The sequence below is a fragment of the Engraulis encrasicolus genome, chromosome 5, assembly GCF_034702125.1.
Source record: "Engraulis encrasicolus isolate BLACKSEA-1 chromosome 5, IST_EnEncr_1.0, whole genome shotgun sequence".
In the NCBI taxonomy this organism is placed as follows: domain Eukaryota; kingdom Metazoa; phylum Chordata; class Actinopteri; order Clupeiformes; family Engraulidae; genus Engraulis; species Engraulis encrasicolus.
In genome coordinates, this window is record NC_085861.1 from 32,229,526 (window position 1) to 32,252,501 (window position 22,976).

The 22,976-nt window shown below is 43.4% G+C and overlaps 2 protein-coding genes across 2 annotated transcripts in view; both read right to left on the reverse strand.

Moving 5' to 3' along the window:
- Nucleotides 1–1,235: 1,235 nt before the first annotated feature.
- LOC134449265 (complement C1r subcomponent-like) lies at nucleotides 1,236–13,935 on the reverse strand. Its single transcript, XM_063199125.1, has 13 exons — nucleotides 13,590–13,935; nucleotides 13,019–13,253; nucleotides 12,558–12,741; nucleotides 12,139–12,276; nucleotides 10,832–11,034; nucleotides 10,011–10,158; nucleotides 7,203–7,321; nucleotides 6,248–6,326; nucleotides 5,478–5,615; nucleotides 4,590–4,664; nucleotides 3,760–3,950; nucleotides 2,609–2,832; nucleotides 1,236–1,705 (listed from the first exon to the last, which is right to left on the reverse strand). The coding sequence occupies exons 1-13, from the start codon at nucleotides 13,613–13,615 to the stop codon at nucleotides 1,345–1,347; spliced, it is 2,121 nt and encodes a 706-aa protein (XP_063055195.1). The 5' UTR covers nucleotides 13,616–13,935; the 3' UTR covers nucleotides 1,236–1,344.
- A 434-nt stretch (nucleotides 13,936–14,369) lies between these two features.
- Nucleotides 14,370–22,976, reverse strand: part of LOC134449266 (complement C1s subcomponent-like) — a 9,639-nt gene continuing 1,032 nt past the window's right edge. The window contains exons 3-11 of the mRNA XM_063199126.1: nucleotides 22,427–22,607; nucleotides 21,079–21,201; nucleotides 20,447–20,640; nucleotides 19,176–19,323; nucleotides 18,776–18,891; nucleotides 18,311–18,398; nucleotides 17,759–17,881; nucleotides 16,883–16,957; nucleotides 14,370–15,689 (exon numbers count right to left, since the gene is read on the reverse strand). Coding sequence (XP_063055196.1) covers nucleotides 14,917–15,689; nucleotides 16,883–16,957; nucleotides 17,759–17,881; nucleotides 18,311–18,398; nucleotides 18,776–18,891; nucleotides 19,176–19,323; nucleotides 20,447–20,640; nucleotides 21,079–21,201; nucleotides 22,427–22,607 — 1,821 coding nt within the window. The 3' untranslated portion in view covers nucleotides 14,370–14,916. The remainder of the gene's footprint in view (nucleotides 15,690–16,882; nucleotides 16,958–17,758; nucleotides 17,882–18,310; nucleotides 18,399–18,775; nucleotides 18,892–19,175; nucleotides 19,324–20,446; nucleotides 20,641–21,078; nucleotides 21,202–22,426; nucleotides 22,608–22,976) is intronic.

Genomic DNA, 22,976 nt, shown 5'->3' on the forward strand with positions numbered 1-22,976 from the left:
GTCATAAAAATATGTAAAATATACACACATCTGTGTACTCCGAGTCTAAAAACAATATTTCAGTATTTTACTACAGAAGAATACCCTCTTTAATACCGTAAGTAGAACAAGAAAATACGTTTCTACTGTGTGTCAAGTTGAGTATAGAGTTTTACCATGTGCATATTAGTGTTCAATGGTTCACATAAGAGTGTATTAAAATGACTGCTTGTGTGGATCATTTGAGAACATAATGACCTTTTTAGAAGAGAGTACATTGTTTTCAGACAAGACGTGCATTTTTCAGAGGTAGTGAAGAGTTTTGCCCGTTGTATGTGAGGTTTGGAGATTTGTGTTTAGAGTTTTGAGAATTCGAGAACTGATTCCGAAAATTGTGTGTAAGCAGTCGAGAAAAACTGTAATAGTTACAGTATTATGGTCAAAGTAAGAAGCCTATAGTCCTTTCCTGTTTAATGCATTTGAGTTTGGAGAACCACCACGGCAGAAACACCATGTCACCATGACCAGACCCACCGGCAGGGGGGCAAATGGGTCAGTTGTTTCGGGCCCAGGGAAAGGAAGCGGGGGACCCCATTACATATATTGAGAGGAGGGCCCTTTCAGATGATTTTTGGACTGGTCAAATCTGTCAGCAGCCCTGATCATAGCAATGGACCTTTTCCAGCGGGGCTTTCACTTCAATTGATATGCAGGTACTGTAAGAGTCAAAAGAGTTATTTGTATTGTAAGCAACCAGACTTCTATCAGATCTTGGTGAAGTTTAAGTTTCACCCTTCATCCAAAAGGCTTCTAACAAGTGAGATAGTCTGGGAACCACCGACACAATTTCTTGTAGGGGAGGTGTGGTTTTACGTTTGCCTATGGCCGTTTATTAGGTGTTAAACGAGTGTATCATTTGATGTTTTCATTTGATATAGCCCATAGCCTATCGTGTCAGTTGTACTCAAACAAACTGCAAGCTTACGCTTGACAAGTAGTATGCGTCAATGCCTTTCCACCCCACCCCAATCTCTGATTGGCTCCCTACCTCAGACTTGGTTCTTTGCTGCTGGTATCCATGCTGTCCTTCAGATCGGAACAATTTTGTAAAGTAGAAAGGGATTCTCAGGCTTAAAAGCTTCTTCAGATCTGGACCCGATGACCCCGAACCATGACCTGGGGTCCACACTCCTCATCACATCATAAGACAAAAGACTGCTTTTATAAACATTCATTCACCAAGAATAAGGCAACTGGGAAGTTTAGTTCTTTAATCACAAAGACCAAAAACACAGTTTTGGACATGTTTTTCTGACATTTTCAAATTTAAGAATCCTTAGCAGCATTTAACAGACGTATTTCCCCTTACACATTTTGCTCCATGGTCTTGGTGAGCCAGTCCAGGTACTGCGCAACTCTGGTGTACACTCCATACACGTCCGCCTTGCCACAGCTGATGCCCCAGCTAACAATGCCGGCGGCCCAGTAGGAGTCCCCCTCCTGCAGGACGTAAGCGCCACCGCTGTCCCCCTGGCACGTGTCCTTACTGCCCTCGGGGAACCCGGCGCAGAACATGTTGTCCGTGAAGTCGGAGATGTCTGAGGCAACACTCTTCTGCGCGTCGATGGAGGCGCGGCACTTGGCCTGGTCCACTAGAGGAAGCCGTACGTACCTGAGCTCGTTGAGCACGCTGCCCTTCTCATCGACACCAAACCCTGATACACTCCTGATGAGAAATTATAAGGAGTATAGGGTAAGTTTAACAGAGGCCATGAGATCTGCTTGTGCATATAGGTGTGGGCAACATCATAAATACAGGTCATAATACAGCTCATAAAAGAGGTCTCTATGGGTCCATTTCAATATGTAATCTCCCGTCCTCCTTGTGCTTGTGGCCTCAACGTTGCAAGACATCACTGATGATAGAAGTTTCATTCAATATCTTGCAAAAGCACAATTACAAGGTCTTGTTCTCATTTGCAATCGGGTGTTGAATGTCGAAAAGTCCTCTAAAAGTTATTGCGTCTAGGCTGACTGCAGGAAAACTTCATTGTTTTCTCCACTGAGGCAGGACATCAGCAAAGTGCGAGGCCACAAGCACAAGTCGAGGACCGGAGTTTGGATAATGGAGTGCACCCAAGTGAACACTCACACGTTCCGTACTTAACTGAACTGACCTTCCCTTATCAAAGCTTTCCTGTACCCATGCTAACTGACCTAACACTTTGAAGACTTTATTACAGCCAATCAATTTAGAGGGACTGCTGTTAAGAAGTGGGGTCACATAGAGCGAACATGACAATTTAGCTGCATACTACTGTATGTCTATTCATGGACCAGCTTGCCTGATGTAATGCCTCTATGTACAGCCCTTATGCTATGACCTTGAGAACTTAGCAGAAAAACAATGGCTGAACAAAATCGACACCCCTCTCCTCCCCCATATAGAATAGTGTGTAACTTGGAAAGGATGCAACTAGATGCATAATGATTCTCTTGGGTACCTCTAAAAAACATCCAGTAATATTTTCAGAACATTTTCAGACACAAGTGCATGGAGATTTGCTCAGTTGACACGTAATGACCCAATGTGTAATGACATTACATTATGTAATGACATTTCTCTTACCCAAGTTTGCCTGTCGGGTACTGGGAATCTGGTCGGGGCAGACAAAGTGGCATAATGTCTTCTCCAAAGGTGATTGGGTTCACCAGCTTTATGAGAGCAATATCATTGTCAAAGTCCTTCCTCCCACCAGAGGTACCAATGTAATTGGGATGAATGTGGACAGAGTCCACCTCAAGAGGGCGGGTTTTGAGCAGCTCATCCACCACAATGCTTCCGACACGTAACTACAAAAGATCACACATGAAACAGATAAACACGGATAATCAGTTCAGAATTATACATTATGTCAGTAGTTCCCAACCAGGGGTACGTGTACCAATAGGGGTACTTGTACACTAGCCAAGTAACGCCCTCCTAGTGATGCAAGACCTTCGGCATTGCTTCTATTCAGGCCATGAGCAATATACTACATACAGTGAGTACAATAACTATTTATCCCTTTCTGATTTTGTTGGTTTGCCTACTAACAAAGACATGATCAGTCAAAAAAATGTAATGATAATATGTATTCTAATATGGAGAGACAGAATATCAAAAAGGAAATCCAGAAAATAACTGTAGAGAATATATATTCATTTATTTCTGTTTCTTTGAGCAAAATAAGTATTTGATCCCCTGCGAACTGATAACAGTTCTGGTCCCACAGACAAGATAGGCACTTCCTATCAACTTGTCATCTGAATTTAAGACATCTGTACATACTAAGATGCACAGAAGACACATTGAATCATCAGAAACAGTTCATAGTATGAGTGAATCAATAAGACTCCAACCTTACCAACATGGTAAAAAAATCATAATGGTTTGAGGGTGTTTGTCTGGCCAAGGCACAGGAAAACTTCACATAGTCAACGAATGGATGGAGGGAGACATGTTAAGTGCAATCCTGAGTGCCAACATCCTTCCCTCCACCACTAGACTGAAGGTGGGCCATTTTTGGATCTCCCAACATGACAATAATACGCAACATACACACAAGGGCATGAGTGAGGGTGTACTCATTGTACAATTAAAAAAAGGCTTAGGAGTGGTGAATATATGCAGGCAGTAATCACCGTAACACAAACTTGCATAAGCCCTCAACCCCAAACAGACAGACAGACAGACACACACACACACACACACACACACACACACACACACACACACACCTTTATCTCTTGCTTCTCCACATTCATAAGGTTGTGGGCTGCAGTGAGGATCCACTGAGGAGCGATGACAAATGCACCTCCCCGTCCCCCCGCATTGAGCAGCACCTGCCAGGGGAACTCTCCCCTCTTGGCTAACTCCCCATGGAAAATCCTCTGACTGCTCCTCAAAAGGTGCTTTGGACGACCACACACTGTATACAGGGAGACACAAGTGTAAATGGCATAGGGTGTAGCAGCATGAATTCTGGAAAGAAACTGCGAAAAAAATATTACACAGTGCACCTTTAATTTCAATGATCTGCATTTTCACAAATACTTAACACCATCATCAAATTCTAAGTATTTATTATGACTGGGAAAATTGCATTTTTCATACATGGACAGGTGGAGCTTCTGCTTGTCCGCCATTTTCAATTCCCAGAAATAGGCTCCTATTGTGCTTTGGTCATACTGGTAAGTATTGGTGTATTATACCTTAAGTAAATAATCATGGAAAGTTCATTAACCCATTGACGCCTAAGGCACCTGCAAAAAAGGGAGCTGAATGCCTGAGCCCTTTTAAGGAAAAGCTGCCCTCAACCTATACAAACCTAAATATCTCACTTTCTGAAGCACATAAAAATATGCTCTAAGTTCCATTTAAAAGCTAAGACCCTCATCTTTCATTAGAATGTGTTCATTCATCTCAAACAAACAGAGATTTTGACTAAAGTTGTCTCAAATCTCATGAGCCTGAATGTTGCGTAATGCAGCTCCAGGCGCCAGGGCCAATGTTGCGCTACGCAACATCAGGCATCAATGGGTTAACGCCACTGCATCAGTCCACCCACCTGGTACACACACAGGGATGACATCATTGCTGGCTTGCTTCCACTTGCGGTCTGCTTCACAGGTGAGTTGCACCTCTATGATTGTAAATTACACAAAGAGGATGTGTATGGGAGGGAGAGAGAGAGAGAGAGAGAGAGAGAGAGAGAGAGAGAGAGAGAGAGAGAGAGAGAGAGAGAGAGAGAGAGAGAGAGAATAAGATGGCCCAATGGTTTTTGTTATAGGCCTACCATCTTGAGATTACTTAGGCTACAACCCTTCATAATTTACCTCGCTTGATCAACTTTCAAACAAATTTATCTTACCATCCACACAATATTAGATAAATTGGTTTCAGGTTTCACTGAGATCCAATTTAGTCCATTGGTATCATTTACTTAGCCTGACTCTCTCCAGGGCCTGGAGGACTTTCAGATTTGTCCTGATCACAAACCAAGATGCAGTAGAACCAGTCAGGATTGTGGGAATTTCAGAGATGTGATGTTGACAAAATTTCAACGTAGTTGAGAAGGGGAAAATGAGTGAAATGTGACAGTTGTTTCAGCAACAATGGCCGCTCGCATGGGTCACTCATCAACATAGATTCTATAACTGTATTTTCCAATATCTGAGTAGTTTAAGAAACAGCTAATTAAAAATGTCAGACAAGTGTTTCCCTAATAATGTGCAAGGATTTAACAGAAAAACAAAACCATGCCTTTGGAGACCTACGCCAAGGCGGAACCTATTATTCTGGCGAGAGTCAGGTTTTTATGTACTACAACTTCATGTGAACTTAATTTATTCATAGGTATACTGTTACTGAGGACTATTAGCCAGTCTAACAAGAAACTGAACAGTGTAGACATAATAATATATCTATAGGTTTTCATGAGTGGCATTGCCATTACCTTTGTAGTTTTTGTCAAATGAGTAGTAGGGCTCATTGCAGCGGTACTCAATGACAGAGCGGTACTGGTTTTCCTTTACCTCAGAGATAAACGTGATGTTTCCATTCATAAGATGCATAGGGTCACCACAGTCAATTACTGTCAGAGAGAGAGAGAGAGAGAGAGAGAAATTGCCCAGTTTGAGTCAGTCAAGATTAGAAGACAATGCTGCAAGGACAATTTAGATTGTCTGATGAGAGTCTGTGAGTTTACTTGGGACATTTAGTTTTAAATAATCTCAATTAAATTTCTAATAAAAAATAATTCCCCTTTAAAAAACATCATGTAAACACTTCACAGTTGAGAATTAAAGTTATTCAGGACTAAACTTCATTTTCCGAAATAAGTCGGTGGTTTATTCCATTGTCAATTCCGAATATGCCTCAATTATGTAAACAATTTATTCCACTTTAAAGCAATTCCAGTCGTTCCACAAATGCTCATAGCTACAATGATACAAGACGCAACAGTGCAGGCCCTGTGTGTGCATCCCCGTCCAATATTTTTAATTCCGAACTATTTAATTCCAGTGTATTAATTCATAATTAGAAACAATTTAAAAGTGGCACAAGGTGGTGAAGTGAAATTACTAGCTCTAACCATGTAGAAAACAGACATTACTGGCATGTACATGCCAACACTCTCTCATGTTTGTTTATATTAGCCTACAGATGTACAACTTTTCGTTTGTTTGTTGTTTTGTGTTTGTTTGTGTTTTAAAAGGTACTCACTGTGACATTCTGGAAGAGAATTATGCCATTGGCCGTTACTCTGGCACATGGACCCAAACTTCGGGATCTCCTTTCCTTCCTGCATAGAGGATATGTTACATTATACCACTGAAGGGACCAATATAGTACCCTGTAGAAAATTGTGAGGTTCCTGGAGGATCTTCAGTTCTCTACCATGGAGGGACCCCTTAACGTTTTCCAAATAAGCAAATAACCATTGGGTTCTTGGGTTCTCTGAGGAACCTAAAACTTCCTTGAAGAACCCCCAAGGTTCCTCAGGGAAGCTGAAGGTTGTTCGAAGAACCTTTGGGTTCTTCGCTTCTCCGAAGAACCTTCAAGAAAACATTGATGTTCTTTGCACCTCCAACGTAACATGACATAAAACTCAGCTTGTGCTTTTAGCCAGACCAACATACAGTTATTGTAGGAGCAATGCAGGGTTAGATGCATTGCACAGCAGACATGGTAATGTAGTAGATGCAGGGAAGTGTATACACAGTAAGGGTTGACCGATATTATCGAGCCGATATTTGCGGTTTTTTTAAGTGTATCGGCCGATACACGTGTGGTTTTGGCCGATACACACCCAGCGTCATTTACAGACAGGCGTTCAAGGGCAGCTCTGTGTGAAGACCCGCTGTGCACGCTGCTGTCGCGCCACCCCTCCCCCCAACGACAGAGACCTGGAATATTTGTCATTTTTTAAACTTTTTTTTTTAACCATATCAGCCCCAAATATCAGGTATCGGAAATCGGGTATCGGCCAAGGGTGATGGGAATAAAATCGGTATCGCATCGGCCATTAAAAAACCTGTATCGGTCGACCCCTACACAGTAAAACAATATTATTTCAACACTTAGAGATCGGATTTAACATCTTCCAGAGTATATTTGATCCCATTGTGCTCTCTAAGGGTTGAAATAACACTGCAGTAGCCTAAATGAAGAACCTGACCTTCATCAGCTTGTAGCCCGTCTCACAGCGCACGTAGATGTAGTCCTTGTACAGGTACTCTGGTAAAGATGGGGTCACATGGCCATTGACAATGCCATTGGGAATATCACACCTCACCCCTGAGAGACACAAACAACACCAGAGATGCTGACCATTGAATCATCATTCAGTTCCCTACCCACCCACTGTACTGAGCATGTACTCACACCAAGGTATGACTAACTACACAGTAAAAAAGTACAGTGTTTATTCAACAAGTAGAGAGTTGATTTAACCTCTTCTTGTTCCCAGAGTACTCTCTAAGTGTTGAACTAACTACATTTCTTACTGTGTAACCATAATAGCCCTGAGTGTAGACGGGCCCTGTGTTTATCCCTGACCAGATGACCACGTCTGATTAGCCAGTCACGAAATCAGTTTTTATCAATCATGTCTGCTCATTGCAGATCACGCATATAAGTTAAATCTGACATGAGTCAGGCTTAGATGACCCAGCTAACAGAGACAATGTCTGCAACACCAGTAACTTCTCCTAGACGTCAGGTAATTTCTGATGGGAAGCATTCGGGTGTTGCAGACTTTTGTCTCAGTTGGTTGGTCTTCCTGCTTTGGTACAGTATCCCAGGGAATGCACTTTAACCGGTAACACTTTATTTTAGGGATACATCTATTAGCACTAATACATACAATGTTACTGTATAAGTAACTTTTAAGGCATGTACAAAGCAAAATCAAACATTTGTTAGACATGTATTCGCAAATGTCTTGTTCATGCACAATAAGGGACTTATTACCAATTTATCCTTAGTAAGGATCTAGTAGGCCTTAACATTTGCTTAGTGCATGCCTTACAAGGTACTTATGCAGGCATTAACATTGTATGTATTAGTGCTGATAGATGTATCCCTAAAATAAAGTGTTACCCTTTAACCTTACAGACGGCTTGATGAGTTCACAGATACTTTTTGCGTGTTCTCTTGCTTTAGCACACTTTGAGAAACAGCCATCGTACTAGTTTGTGTTCATATCATTCCCATTCACATACAGTAGAGTAGACCTTATGGCACACATGGCATTCATTTAGACAACAATTATCAGAGAGGGAGGATGAGACAGGCTCCAGGTTCATAATTGTCTCGTTTATTTTCATTATTATTTTGTTTGCCAAATGCCTTTTTTCACATTAATCCTGTTGTCACTGTTTGCATTACTGCACTTGTGCCCTATGACACGAACAACAATATGCACAAAGTTACAAAATCATTTAACAGACTGACGTGTTCCATTTTCCTTACTCTTTGTCTTTATCTCATGCAATAAAGACTGGCAAATCGGTAACACTTTACTTTACGGATCGCTAATAAGGTGGTAATTTCGTGTTAATTTCATAGTTATTTCATAGTTATTTCACAATAATAACTGTTTGTTTTTAGTAATAACAGCAAAATAACCATACAGTGTCCAGTGCATTGTGTGTGTGTGTGTTTGTGTGTGTGTGTTTGTGTGTGTGTGTGTGTGTGTGTGTGTGTGTGTGTGTGTGTGTGTGTGTGTGTGTGTGTGTGTGTGTGTGTTCGTGTGTGTGTGTGTGTGTGTGTGTGTGTGTGTGTGTGTGTGTGTGTGTGTGTGTGTGTGTCAACAAAGTGTCACCGTGCTGCGAGTCATCAGGGTGTCACCACGATGCACTGGAAACTGTATGTTTGTTTTGCTGTTGTTACTAAAAACAAACAGTTATTACCCTGAAATAACTGTGAAATAACTATGAAATTAACATGAAATTACTACCTTATTACTGATCCGTAAAGTAAAGTGTTACCGGCAAATCCATCCACTAGCCTTGACCCACGGCTGATGATTTCCTGTCTTTCTCTCACCTCTGTCTCTCTCCATCTCCATCATGACTCCCTATATCCTTTGCTCCCTCCCTCCACCTCTCTTTCCCTCCTTTCATCACCCCTACAACTCCTTTGTGTATTCCCTGCACCTCTCTTTTCTCTTCTCTACCCTCTGCCTCTCTCTTCCTATCCAACCATAAACCTTCTTTCTTTCATTCTATCCATTCACACACTCCTCCATTATCTTTCCATTTCTCTTCCTATCCCCCATAATCCTCCTCTTTCTTTCCCCCTTTCTCTTCTTATCTACCCCCTTCACCTCTTCCCACTCTCTCGCCCTCTTCCTACCCAATCTTTCACCCCCCTCCTTCTCTCCCTTTCTTTTCCTATACTGCTGTGCAAAACAAGAACGCAGTAACTCAAAAATGGTTGAAATTTTTTTAGATCGGAAATGGGCTTTAAACTACCTCATTTGTCTTGTGTCAAAAAATGGTGGTCCAACACCGTCCCGTTTTAGAGAAAAATCATTTTGAAAGTGCAAAAATGACGAAGTTACTGCGGTGTTGGATTAAAGGTTACGTCGTGCAAAACAAACACGCAGTAAGTCGGTAAGTTACTGCTGTACTTTCCAATGGGAATGGTTTGGGAGTAGACAGTAATACTAGCCAAGAACGCAGTAACTCCTGCAGTAACTCCATTTTGTGGCAGTAATACCAGCCAAGAACGCAGTAACTCTGTTTTTTGTGGCAAAAAGACACATAAATGTTGTTTTTTCAGGTTTTTTGTGTGCATTTAATTTCTATCCTAAAGAAGTATTACCAGGAAGTGTCACCACCATTTTACCGACAACACAGTTGTCGCGCCATACACTATAGGAAACTTTGAAGCAAACTTTTTTCTCAGTTTGCCAGAATCTGAGTTACTGCGTTCTTGTTTTGTAGGGTAGTATAGCCAGTCCGTCATCCCCATCTCTCACTCTGGGTGGTGTAGTGCAGTCTCCATCCGCGGCTCAGCCCGGCCCAGTCTGTGTGGTACTCCAGCTCAGCCCAGTGGGAGCCGGTGTGGAGGAGTCCGGGGCTCTCGCCACCACACAGCTTCAGCGGCTCACGGCCCGGTATGGTCACCTACGGCAAGAACACATCATGGTAATAATCAGGGCTGTAAATTAACACCAGCCAATCGGCCAAATGCTGGTGAAATTTCAGTTTGGCTGGTAGAAAATACCAACCTAGCCACTTTGACACATTAGGTTGTGGGTGTTACGCTAGTAAGACTAACATCTATAAGCCAATTTGGCTGGTGATGAAAAAAGTTAATTCACAGCCCTGGTAATAATAATAGTAATAATCATGGTACTGTGACCATGCTATATGGAAGCACACACACATTTGCACACAGTAGGCTATAACACACATCTTCATGTACTGCACATGCACACACACACTCATTCACAGAAATACAAATGCATTCACATTCACACACATAATCACGCACACACACTCACACAAACACACACAATCACACACACACACACACACACACACACACACACACACACACACACACACACACACACACACACACACACACACACACACACACACACACACACACACACACACAAACAAACACACACACACTCTCTCTCTCACACACACACACACACACACACACACACACACACACACACACACACACACACACACACACACACACACACACACACACGCAAAGCCCCTAAGAAAAAAACACTTGACACAGTAGCACACAAAAACACACAGTGTTCATATACAGCACCTGCAGCCAGTGGTAGAGGCAGGATGGCTGGTGGTCTTGTATGTGCTCGATGTGAAAGTCCCGTGAGAAGTTGAGGGTGATGAGGTACCCGGGGTCCACGGTGATGTTGTAGATGCACTGTAGGCCATGGGGAGAGGGCTCGGGGTAGCCCGGGCTGCTCAATGTTCCCTGGAGCTCTCTGAACTCGCCTCCATGGCAACTCGCTGTCAAAACATTCCACACACAGCATTCTATTTATGTAAACACTGCGCATAATGTTCTGTACCACTGGGTGTTTTACTAATCCGTCTGTATGTATGTATGTACTGAGTAAACAGAAATATGAAAGATGTGATATTATTCAAGTCAATACAGTACTACTAGCCAGGCTGTGCCCTCCTAGTGACGCAACAGCTTCAGCGTTGCTACCAGCCAGGTCAAGAGTCAATGCAAGTACTTTCTGAGTTCCCGCATATACGGGAACTCCTCCCACTTTGTTGGGAAGCAAACAATCATTAGCAAACCAAGGGAGGCCATTTGGGTAATGCGGTTTGGGAAATGTTAATTGTTATGCTCTTGGTCAGACCAAGTCTCGAAGAGATTTGAAAGTCGATGATAATCAGGCGACAGTACTACAGTACTACTTTCTGTTTCTGTACTGACAGCAAGAGATAAAGTGTATAAAAGTATAGAGAAAAGAAAATAATAAAATAATGATAGTAAACCATGAGAAGTGGAGAAATATGCAGAAAGTTGAGAAAAGTCGATGAGATGTGTAAGCTCAAGAGAGACAATATGGGACTATAGGGCAGTCATGGGTAAGTGTTTAGGGTGTCAGACTTGTTGCCCAAACGTTGCCGTTTCGACTCCCGACCCGCCAGGTTGGTGGGGGGGAGTAATTAACCAGTGCTCTCTCCCATCCTCCACCATGACTGAGGTACCCTAAACATGGTACCGTCCCACCGCACTGCTCCCTTTCGTGCGCCATTGGGAGCTGCCTTCCTTGCACAAGTGAGGCATAAATGCAATAGTTGTGTGCAGTGTATACTTCTGTGATGTGAGTGAAGTGCTGTGTCACAATGACAACAGGAGTTAAAGTTTCTCAGTTGGTCTTTCACTTCACGCTTTCTATGTCTTGTCTATATGGCCTACCCATTGAGCTGCACTACAAACCGCTGGATCAGTGGGGTTGGGCAAGGGGTTAGGATTATGTTTACAGCACACTGGTAGCTCATTTTGACGAAACAGCGTATATTGATAGCACAGACTGGTTTGAGGACCTGTGTAGCGTGTGGCTGACTGGCCAACACTGACTATGAAAAACTCACGTGTGCAGGTGCGCTGGTCCGCTCGCAGGTCGTAACCATGGTGACAGGAGCAGTAGTAGGAGCCTAGCGTGTTGAGGCAGAGTTGGGCACAAGGTGGCGTCTTGCCCACCTCCTCACCCTCCTTACACTCATCAACATCTGAAGGACACACACACGCACGCACGCACGCACGCACACATACACAAACAAAGATGTTCACACAGGGTGCAACTCAATGTAATACCTCCCGTCCTCTTCTTTTGTTAGTTGCCTCATGATGCAAGGCACAACATCATTGACAATAAAGGCTTTATTGGAAAACAAACATGCACATACACTATCATAATAAAATATATTTCATGACCCATTGTATTAAATAATGAACAGAGGCTGTGCCAAAGATTATTTCATTAATTTAGACCGTCTCTGGCTGTACCCACCGACTGCCTGGTAGAAAAGTGAGAAGCCCAGGGGCTTATGCAGCCCGGGGTTGCCCTCGTCTGTCTGGAAGATCAGACGGAGGCGGTTGCCAGGCGCCAAAATGGCCTCGTTGCCGGGGTGATTTCCATCAGCGGAGTTAGCCTGACCACAGAACTTCCACAAAACTTTCTGATCATAGATGACCTGTGAAAACCGAGCACAAGTTTATTTAGAAAAGTTTAGTTTGAGGTTTTTTTAAAAACTTATGCTGTTTTTAGTATGGGGAATACAGTAAGGTCTTGTTTTCTTTTGTGTGTGTAATGAAATCTACTTCTCAGACTCCACACATAGCAAAAAAACACACAGTGTTGCTTCAACACTTAGAGAGTATTCTTGAACCTACAGTAATACACTCTAGATGTTAAATTGGCTCTCTAAGTGTTCAATATTTACACAGCAAAATATACTGTGCATCACTGACCATGAGAGAGTCATAGTAGCAGTCGTCAGAGGGTTCGATGTCCAGGTGTGTGAAGGAGAGCTGGATGCGGTATCCCTTGGGAACCGCCAGCTCCCACTCCACGTAGACGTTGCCTGGGTACGGCTTAGGGTACAGAGGGGACGTCACCATCCCGTGCATCTCAACAGGCGTCCGATCCTCCTCCTCCTCCTCCTCACCCACACACACTTTCACACATACGCTCGCACACAAGAGACTGGACCACAGTTCCAAGTTAGAACTACGGCATGAAAATGTGTAGGGCACAAATGCATTTTGTGGGAAGTGCGGAGATGGAGATGGTTGACTGATGGTAGTTTAGATAGTAGTTTTAGATTGAACAGCAGTTTAGTCTCACGCACATAACATCATGTATCATAGATTGTGAACCTATAATATTGTATGTACTCTGTCTTTCCTGACTAGGCTGTTGTAATGAGAACACAAACGTCAATATAAAGGAATGCATTGCCAAGCGCTTTGTGGAGATAAATTGCTCACATAGAAGCAGCAATGGCAATAGACCTTATATGTCAACTTAATTCAGACTCACCAAAGAACGGAGAGTTTCCACTTCATCCTGAAAGCTACACAACCACGATGGCAACTTCCACTCGTGAAACCAAGAACAGAAGACTCTAATTATTCTCTATTTACTGTGTTGTTGTTTTTAACATGCTTCAGCTGGTGGAAAGGAAATGGTGATTGATTTCGAAGCAACTGAGTCTAAAAGTCACAACAGTGAATGCGTAGTGTTTGATTTGGCTGGGAGACAGACAGCTGGAGGAGATTCAGAAAAAGAGAGCGAGAGAGAGAGGGAAGACAGAGAGATACAGGTGCAGACACATCTCTTCCCGTAAACCACGGGTAGGATTTGGGCATGGGAGGGTGTTTGCTTAAAGGGACAAACTCCATGGCGCATGCTGTGCTCACTGCCTGCTCCCCTTTTCGTCACACTGCCCTACATATTTTGTTAGAGTTGGGGCAGTCAGTGCAGAGTAAAAATAGAATGGCAGTGTTAATGTAAGTCTTCATAGTGTTAATCTTACTGGGTCTTTAGTCCATGCAACGTTTTCAGAGTTAATTCTACTCAATACTTTGTAAATATATGAAGATCTGGAGACTTTTACTCTGAAATACTGACACACTTTTTTCTGTGTTGACTGTTATTGACTTCAGCTTAGCATTTTCATTTTCATCCCAACAGAAACAGTCCAGGCCCAGAGAAGTGAGTTTGCAACATAAAAACAAGATAAAAGTCCTATCTTCCTATCTACCTATTGTACGTAGTACAACGAACATAACAGTTGTTGTCAACAGTTTAATATGCATCTTTTATTACAGAATTAAGCATACAATTAACCATACAGAAAAGAACTCTGTATCTCTGGAGTTATTTCATTTAACAACAGTCAGATCAATTAAAGACAGTGTGTGTGTGTGTGTGTGTGTGTGTGTGTGTGTGTGTGTGTGTGTGTGTGTGTGTGTGTGTGTGTGTGTGTGTGTGTGTGTGTGTGTGTGTGTGTGTGTGTGTGTGTGTGTGTGTGTGGTGCGTGCGTGCGTGCGTGCGTGCGTGCGTGCGTGCGCGCGCGCGTGTGTGTATGCGTGTGTGTATGCGTGTGTGTGTGAGTGTGAATACATAATTATGATTTTTTTTTCAAGTTTATGCCTTTTATGAGAGAGGAGAGAACACATGCTGCAGAGTCTGAAGCTAAATGATATATTGTATAGAGTGCATAATCTTGAATAAGGCTGGACAAAATTGTATGTGAAATATGGGATTAATCAATTATAATAATTAATTTGCCATGTCCCCCAACTCCATGTGTGTCTATGACTATGTGTGCATAGTACAGCCCTACTGACTTCAGGCTCTACAGTTATTTTCTGACCTCCTGACCTTCTCCATCCTTCTCAATAGTCTCTTTGATCCAGTCCAGATAGTTCTGGACCTTAGTATAGTACCCTTTGTACTCTTTGGTAAGACAGTCGGGACCCCAAGACACAATCCCCTTCAGCCTGTAAGGGTCATCAGGCTTCCCAAAACCTAACATGGGCACAAACACAGGACCTCCACTATCCCCTTTACAGCTGTCACCACCCTCAATACCTGCGCAGAACATGTTGTCTGTGAACTTGGGATCTCTACATTCTTCTCTCTTCTTCTCCTGTACGTTTACATAATGTAATAATTTTGCTCTAGCTGCTCTTTCGGTGGTTCCATATCCTGACACTGTGCCCATTTTGCCCTCTAGCGCCGCTCCCTCTGACGACTCTGGCAAACAGATGGGCAGCAGTTTTGGACCCAGTTCCACCGTGGAGGACATTTTGAGCAGAGCAATGTCATTGTTGAATTCCTTCTCGGCATCTCCATCTTTCCCATAGTTAGGATGGACGATGATCTTCTCAGTCTGCATGACAACTGCATTCTGGTCCTGGCCATCTGTCATGCCACCATACACTGTGATTGTTTCGCTTTGATGTTTGTCGACCACGTGGGCCGCAGTAACAGCCCAGCGGTCATTGATCAAGGAAGCTCCACCTCTCTCTGGTGCCTTGATGAGGAGCTGCCAGGGGATCTGACCGACTTTGGCTCTTTTTCCACCCAGGATCCTGCCACTGGCCTCGATCAGATTATCTGTCAGTCCACAAACTGTGGATGGATTAAAAGTACTATAAGTATCTTTGAAGTTGAGTCATAGAATATTATACAAGAATACAGAATAAATAGTCATGCAGAAGAATTTGGAGAATAACATGTGGTGGTAGGCAGTACAGTTCTGATGCAAACATAAAAATGTGATCTACTTCACCCTAGATTTTAGTTAGTCTAACCCGACTCTCACTAGATCTGTTTCTGCACAGCCCTCAGCTCTGGTATAAAAAAAGGCCCAGCAGCGATTGCACTTCCTGAGAGTACTAAAGAAAGAACAGTTAGACTCAAGCTTGCTGGTGACCTTTTACCGTTCCACCATAGAGAGCCTGCTGACCTACGCAGTGTCAGTGTGGCACTCAAGCTGCACTGAGGCTGACAGGAAGAGACTGCAGAGGGTGACCAAAACAGTGCAAAAAATCATAGGCTGCCCCCTGCCTCCCATACCCACCATCTACAACTCCCGCTGCGTAAGTAGAGCCAGGAGTATCATTAAAGATTCCACACATCCTGGCTTCCATCTCTTCACACTATTGCCCTCTGGAAGGCGCTACAAGACATTACCAGCCAGAACCAATAGGATGAAGAACAGCTTCTTCCCCAAAGCTGTTACCACAATGAACTCACACTTACTGGACAATGTTCATCTATAAAGGACCGTGCACCTTGTAGGGAAGCTCAAATCTCAGTATACTTTGTATAATGACAATAAAGGCTTTCTATTCTATTCTATTCCCTGCGAGCGCTGCTCAGATTTGTGAGAGATTTAGCTAGCTTAGTGGGCTTCAAGGTAGACAAACCAATTAGGATCGTCAGGCAAGATTTTCAAAGATGTGACGTAGTCAAAGAGGTTAAGCAAGTCACGCATCAACATTGATTCTGCAATTTCAACTGTATTGTCGAATCTGTGAGTAGTTGAAGTAGCATGTCAATAAAATGTCAGACAAGCTGGTTTCTCCAATCACATGCAACGATTTTTTAATAAAGCCACGCATGTGGCGAAGCCAGGTTAGGGTTGGTTTAGTTTAGTTTATTTAGTTTAGTTCAACAGGGACCATGCACAATTCACATTGATTACAGAAGTAAAAAGATGGCTTGTGCCAGATTATAGCTATATAGCTAATTTCCATCTGAGTTAGCCCTCATTCATGTTCATTATAAGTCTATTGATCCTAAAAAGTAAAACAACTTACTTGGGAGACATCTTGGTATGTTTGTCTGACCGGTCTTAGACTTCCAGAATCCATCTGCCTCACATGTGAATACCTCTGAGGGAGGAGAGGGTGAAATGTGGAAGAGAAGAGACAAGGACACAATGGAGAGGTGTGTGTGTGTGTGTGTGTGTGTGTGTGTGTGTGTGTGTGTGTGTGGGGGGGGGGAGTAGGTGAGCGAGGATATAATGGGAAGGAAGAGACAGACAGACAAACCAGCAAATCATATACTGTATAGACCTGTATACCAACCTGCACAGTTATTTCTCAGAATTACATGGTCACATCTACATACTGTATTATTATTTCTACATTCCCATATCTCTCTCTCTCTCTCTCTCTCTCTCTCTCTCTCTCTCTCTCTCTCTCTCTTTCTCTCTCTCTCTCTGTCTCTCTCTCTCTCTCTCTCCCTCACACACACACAGACACACACACACACACACACACACACACACACACACACACACACACACACACACACACACACACACACACACACACACACACACAAGGCCGCCGACAGTTTTGTTCTGGGCCCAGGACAAAGACATCTGAAAGGGCCCCAAACCCAATACAATGCAGTGAGGATCCAATTCTGGGGCCCCTCTCTCCCTGGGCCCGGGTCAAGTGACCCCTTTGTCCCCGCACACACACACACACACACACACACACACACACACACACACACACACACACATACACATACACATACACACACACACACACACACACACACACACACACACACACACACACACACACACACACACACACACACACACACACACACACACACACACACACACAATCACACACACACAAGAAAAGGTAAAAAATCATGTTGTGTTGTCAGCTCACCATCACTCTCCAGTTGGTAGTATTTTGAGCTGCAGATGAAGTGGATTTCACTCTTGTAGTGTGTGGACTCCAAGTCCTCCACTTTGACTGCGTATGGCAGACTTGGCCTCCCACAATCCACCACTGTCAGTCACAGCATGAGGAAATAAAGAATTGATCAACTGTTAATAAAATTGTTAATAATTGTTAATTAAATAATTGTGATAATGAATAATTTGGAATTCTGTTCTGTGCATTGCCCCCATGGTAATTCATACATGTATAGCCTTGTGGCTATAATCTGGCTCAATTGTGTATTGCGCATTGTGCTTTTTAATTAGCCTAATTAATTAGTTAGTTAATTAAAGAATAGATTTTCCAGTTCTTTGGAGCTTTAAGACTTAATTAACCAAAATGCGGTCGAGAAACTCATTTCTGGTCTGAAATACAGGAGTTAGGCTTATATGTATGAAAACAGAACATCACACACCTCGGCATATGGCACAGGTCTCACATGTCAAGGTGTGAATGGAAATGAAAGTTGACGGCAGTTCTTCACAGGGAATTACTTACCGCCACACTGGTAGACAGGCTTCCACATGCCATTCTTCTGGCACCTGGTCTCGTACGTCGCATTGCTTTTGATGCCTGGCCCTGAAGGCTGCAGTAGGGACATGAGACAGCGGAGAGAACAGTGTCTCTCATCAAGAAAATTGCACTTTTACTGTATCCTGTAAGTGTATTACTGTGGAAAATAAACATTCTTCCTGACCATTTTTGTGCATTTGTGTGTGTGTGTGTGTGGTAGTTTACCACTGTGTGTGTGTGTATGTGTGTGTGTGTGTGTGTGTGTGTGTGTGTGTGTGTGTGTGTGTGTGTGTGTGTGTGTGTGTGTGTGTGTGTGTGTGTGTGTGTGTGTGAGTGTGTGTGTGTGTGTGTGTGTGCGTGTGTGTGTGCGTGCGTGTGTGTGTGTGCGTGTGTGCGTGCGTGCGTGCGTGTGTGTGTGTGTGTTAAAATGTGTGTTTAAAATGAACTTACAAGCTCCACAACAGTGCCTTGGTCGCAGGTGACAGTGATGGTGTCCCCCATCACATACTCCTGATGTTCGGGCAGGACAGTGGAGTGGGGCGTCACACCAACGGGGCAAGTCATCCCTGCACTCACAAACACAACCATGGCTCAATTGCATTTCCATTACGGTTTATTCACACATTTCGTGATGTTTTGATGTTTCAATGTCATAGAGCCTTAATAAATACTAGATTTCCCATGTCACTACCTGTATCTTTGTGTTAAATAAGTAACTGACATTAGATGCGAAAAAAGGACAGCCATATCCTGAAGGTAAGTGATAAACAGATTTTTTTGTATTAATTTTGTATTTATAATGTAGTGCATGTATAATGCTTTGATGTGTCTCGTCTGCTTTCTCACTCACTCTTGGTCTTGTAGGCAACAGTAAAGCCCTTGTTGGCACCACCATTGTCCGAATCGAACAGAATCTGGACCTTGCTACTGCCAGTGTCGATGAGGCCCGGGGCAACAGTGCCGCAGAACGGGCCGTATGTCTTTGAGCGGGTTTCGATCTGTGGCAAAACAACATGGAGTTACAATAACTGTCAGCTTCAAACTCAAAAATGTTTGTTTCTTAACATGGGCGCACATGTAGTTCGGGTCGGGAGGATTCCATGGAGTGACTGACAGCTTTCCAACCTTTTCCTGTGTTCTCAGAAATGTACAGTCAGTCGTCCCTTCTGCACATTCACCTGTCATGTGCGAAGGCTGCTTGAATTGTCAATAGTAGTCCCTCTCTAGTCTCTACTATCCCGCTCTATAGGGTGCGAGCAGCATGGCCGTAGCCACATGAGGTAAGGTAGGTCCAGACCTCCCTGATTTTTAGAGAAAAAATATATATATCTTTTTTAACCTCAGTTTTTGCATGCATTTTTTTGTAGTTTATTTCCAGAATTGATGTTGCCCATTCACAAAAGTTACCTTTTTCGTGAATAATCACCACTATCACATTCTAAGTATTCATCATTATGGTCATACTTGGTCATAATAGTAAATATTAGTTTATTATTTAGCAAATATTCATGAAAAGATCAAAATTGGCAGAAGACAGCACAGTTTCAATGAGCAGCATATAGTTGCAATAGATACTCTGGGCACCATCCTACACAGTGTACCTTTTAAAAAAATTCTGCGCGCATACTGTGGACCCCCCTTATTCTAAACTCCTGGCTACGGCCATGGCGAGCAGATCTCTCTCTGCATGATATCTACGGAGTGTGGATCTGTGTGTCTGTGTGCATGCGTGCGTGCGTGCGTGTGCGTGCGTGCGCACGCGCGTGTGTATGAGCGTGTGTGTGCGTGTGTGTGTGTTGTAGTATGACTGCAAGATGTGCTTAAAAAAACAGGATCCAGGATCCGTATGACATAACTTACTGCAGATGGGGTTGCCGGTGGGCCTATTCACTACTTGCTGAAAATACTTAACAACATCATAACAATATTGCTTTTGACATTACAGAGTGCCTTAAGTAACAGATTAGACATAGCCATTACAATTTTGGTGACGGAGTTTTGTAACATGGGCTCTGCGCTAAGGGGCTAAGGAGACTGGAGTTGATCCCACTTTGTTGCACTGGTGACACGTACTACGATTTACACGACTTAGTCTACCATACTGAACATCTATGGTCTCACCCTCACTGCGTCAATGCATTCTCCATTGGGTCTGGCCTCCACGTCAAAGTCCCCCGTGAACTGCAGCACCAGCTGCAGGCCTTCCTCCACCGCCAGGCTGTAGGAGCAGTGGGCCTCCTCGGCGTAGGAACCAGCGCCCCCCGGAGGACTCACCAGGCCTCGCAGCGAGCCGGAGAGGTCCTCAGTGCAGCTCACTGGCAGAGGCAGGAGTGGGAAGAGAAACTGCTCGATTAAAACGAAAGTGACCAAGCTAGTTAAAAATGTGCAAAGTATGGGGCATTTTTTTCAGGAAAGAATAAATAAGGAGGAAGGAAGAAGGATGAAGAAGAAAAAAGAGAAGAAAAAGAAGGAGAAAAAGAAAAAAAAGAAGAGAAAGAAGAATAAGAAGAAGAAGAAGAAAAAAAGAAGAAGAAAAAGAAGGAGAAAAAGAAAAAAAAGAAGAGAAAGAAGAAGAAAAAGAAAAAAAGAAGAAGAAGAAGAAGAAGAAGAAGAAGAGCAAAAACAAGATCAAGATAAAACGTTTTAGAAAAATATCAGGAAAAGAGGAAGAATAGGAGAGTTGAAACAACCTTCAACTTTTCTCCTATCCTTCTTCTTTTCCTGATGCCTACTGCCTTGGACATGTGTCTTACCGCTGCAGTTGTGCTTGTCTGGGTTGAGCACGTATCCAGGAGGACAGGCACACAGGTAGCCGCCAATGAAATTGTAGCAGAAGTGGGAGCACTCGATGTTCGGATCGTCACACTCGTTATAATCTGAGGATCGAACAGACCACTATCCAGACCAATGCACTTCTTCATTCAAATTCAACAGGCCATTGACACATCATTCAACGACACATAGTATGGCGTGGGGAAATTTTCATTTCACACGTCTATGTCCATACCATGTTGTCCTCTTCACACTACACTACATGACTCATTTCTGGTCATGTCCCTCATTTCTGGTCATGTTAATCTTATCTGCAGTAGGCCTACATCAACTCACAGAGTATGTTTTTGCACATCTGTCTAACCCAACTCACAGAATGTTTTTCACAATTGCCTTTTTATTATTTCTGTAGTTTTTGTTTTTCCCTCCCTGACCATTACCTTTATTATATGCAGGGTGCGATTTGTAGGGGGGGATGGGGGGGATTGTCCCCCCTTCTGGTCTTGATATCGCCACTTTTTCTACATGATTTTATCACAGTTCAATGTATTTCCATTGGTATTGCTTACAATCTGAAACATATCCTCCCTTCTGGTTTTCCGACAAATCTCACCCTGGGGCATTATGTGTATTTATGTAAGCTACTTGACCCCTTCATTTCCCCCCGGGGATCAATAAACTCTAAACTCTACTCTCTATATTACACTCTCAGTCATGTCTTTTGTACAGTATCCCAGGACAGGAGCCATGTGGGGTTTATAATACTGTATGTATACTATGACTTTTATTCCTACTCATACCGGGTTAAAAATCAGTAGGAATGCAAAGAAAGGGTGCTAAAGAGGCTCTAGCCTCTGCCATATTGCTTTTTGATGTCCAAAGTGCCCTTTTGAGATTGCTGCTTATAAAATGTTTTAACATTAAAATTACAAGGATCTAGCTGCTAGATTCTAGCCCATGTATGGGTCTGTGATGAGATAATTATGAATACATTTTTAAATACATTTGACGTGTTGTTTGGAATTTGTTTTTACACGCGCCCCTCTTGAAAACCTGAGCCCCTACCCCTCCTAAGGTCTTTGCACGGTCCTGAAAACCAGCAGACGTCCTATGCCCAGATCAACCCTTCACCCATTAGGCTACCCAGGTACGCCACCAGAAATTCTGGGCCCTATGAAAGATTCGAATTTTGGGCCCCTTAAGGGCCCCTGTTAGTGCTTTTGGGCCCTCTTAAGGGCCCTTTTCAGTGCTCGGGTCCTTAGAATTTGTAACATCTTCCCCCCCCCCAGCGGCACCCATTAGGCTACCCCACAGCAACTGCTCCCTTACCCTGTATGGTGTAGAAGGCCCTGAATCCAGAGTGTCTCTCCACGTTGGAGTAGTCTGAACTGAAGGACACGTTGAGACAGCCGCCGGGTGAGGACACCAGAGACGGGTTGACAGAGGAGCGAAGGTCCTGCAGAGGAATGGTCCCACACAGCGTGGAGATCCGAGTGGCATCGGCATACACCTGTGGAGGACGGTTCGGGTCAGGTCAGGGAGAGGAGTTAAAGATCACGACCCTTGTGATCCATGCGTGTGTGTGTGTGTGTGTGTGTGTGTGTGTGTGTGTGTGTGTGTGTGTGTGTGTGTGTGTGTGTGTGTGTGTGTGTGTGTGTGTGTGTGTGTGTGTGTGTGTGTGTGTGTGTGTGTGTGTGTTTGTCTGTCTATCTGCCTCCTACGTTCAGAGCACAATGTGTGTGTGCGTGTGTGTGTGTGTTTGAGTGTGTGTGTCTGCATATCTGCATCATACATTCAGAGCACAGTATGTGGTGTGTGTGTGTGTGTGTGTGTGTGTGTGTGTGTGTGTGTGTGTGTGTGTGTGTGTGTGTGTGTGTGT

Coding starts and splice junctions, on each gene's coding strand:
- LOC134449265 (XM_063199125.1), bottom strand. CDS start 13,615: ATGAAGTGGAAACTCTCCGTTCTTTG. Junction 12,277..12,557: donor ACTTTTCTACCAGGCAGTCG/GTGGGTACAGCC, acceptor TGTGTCCTTCAG/ATGTTGATGAGTGTAAGGAG. Junction 7,322..10,010: donor ACTGCACTACACCACCCAGA/GTGAGAGATGGG, acceptor TGTGTCTCTCAG/GGGTGAGGTGTGATATTCCC.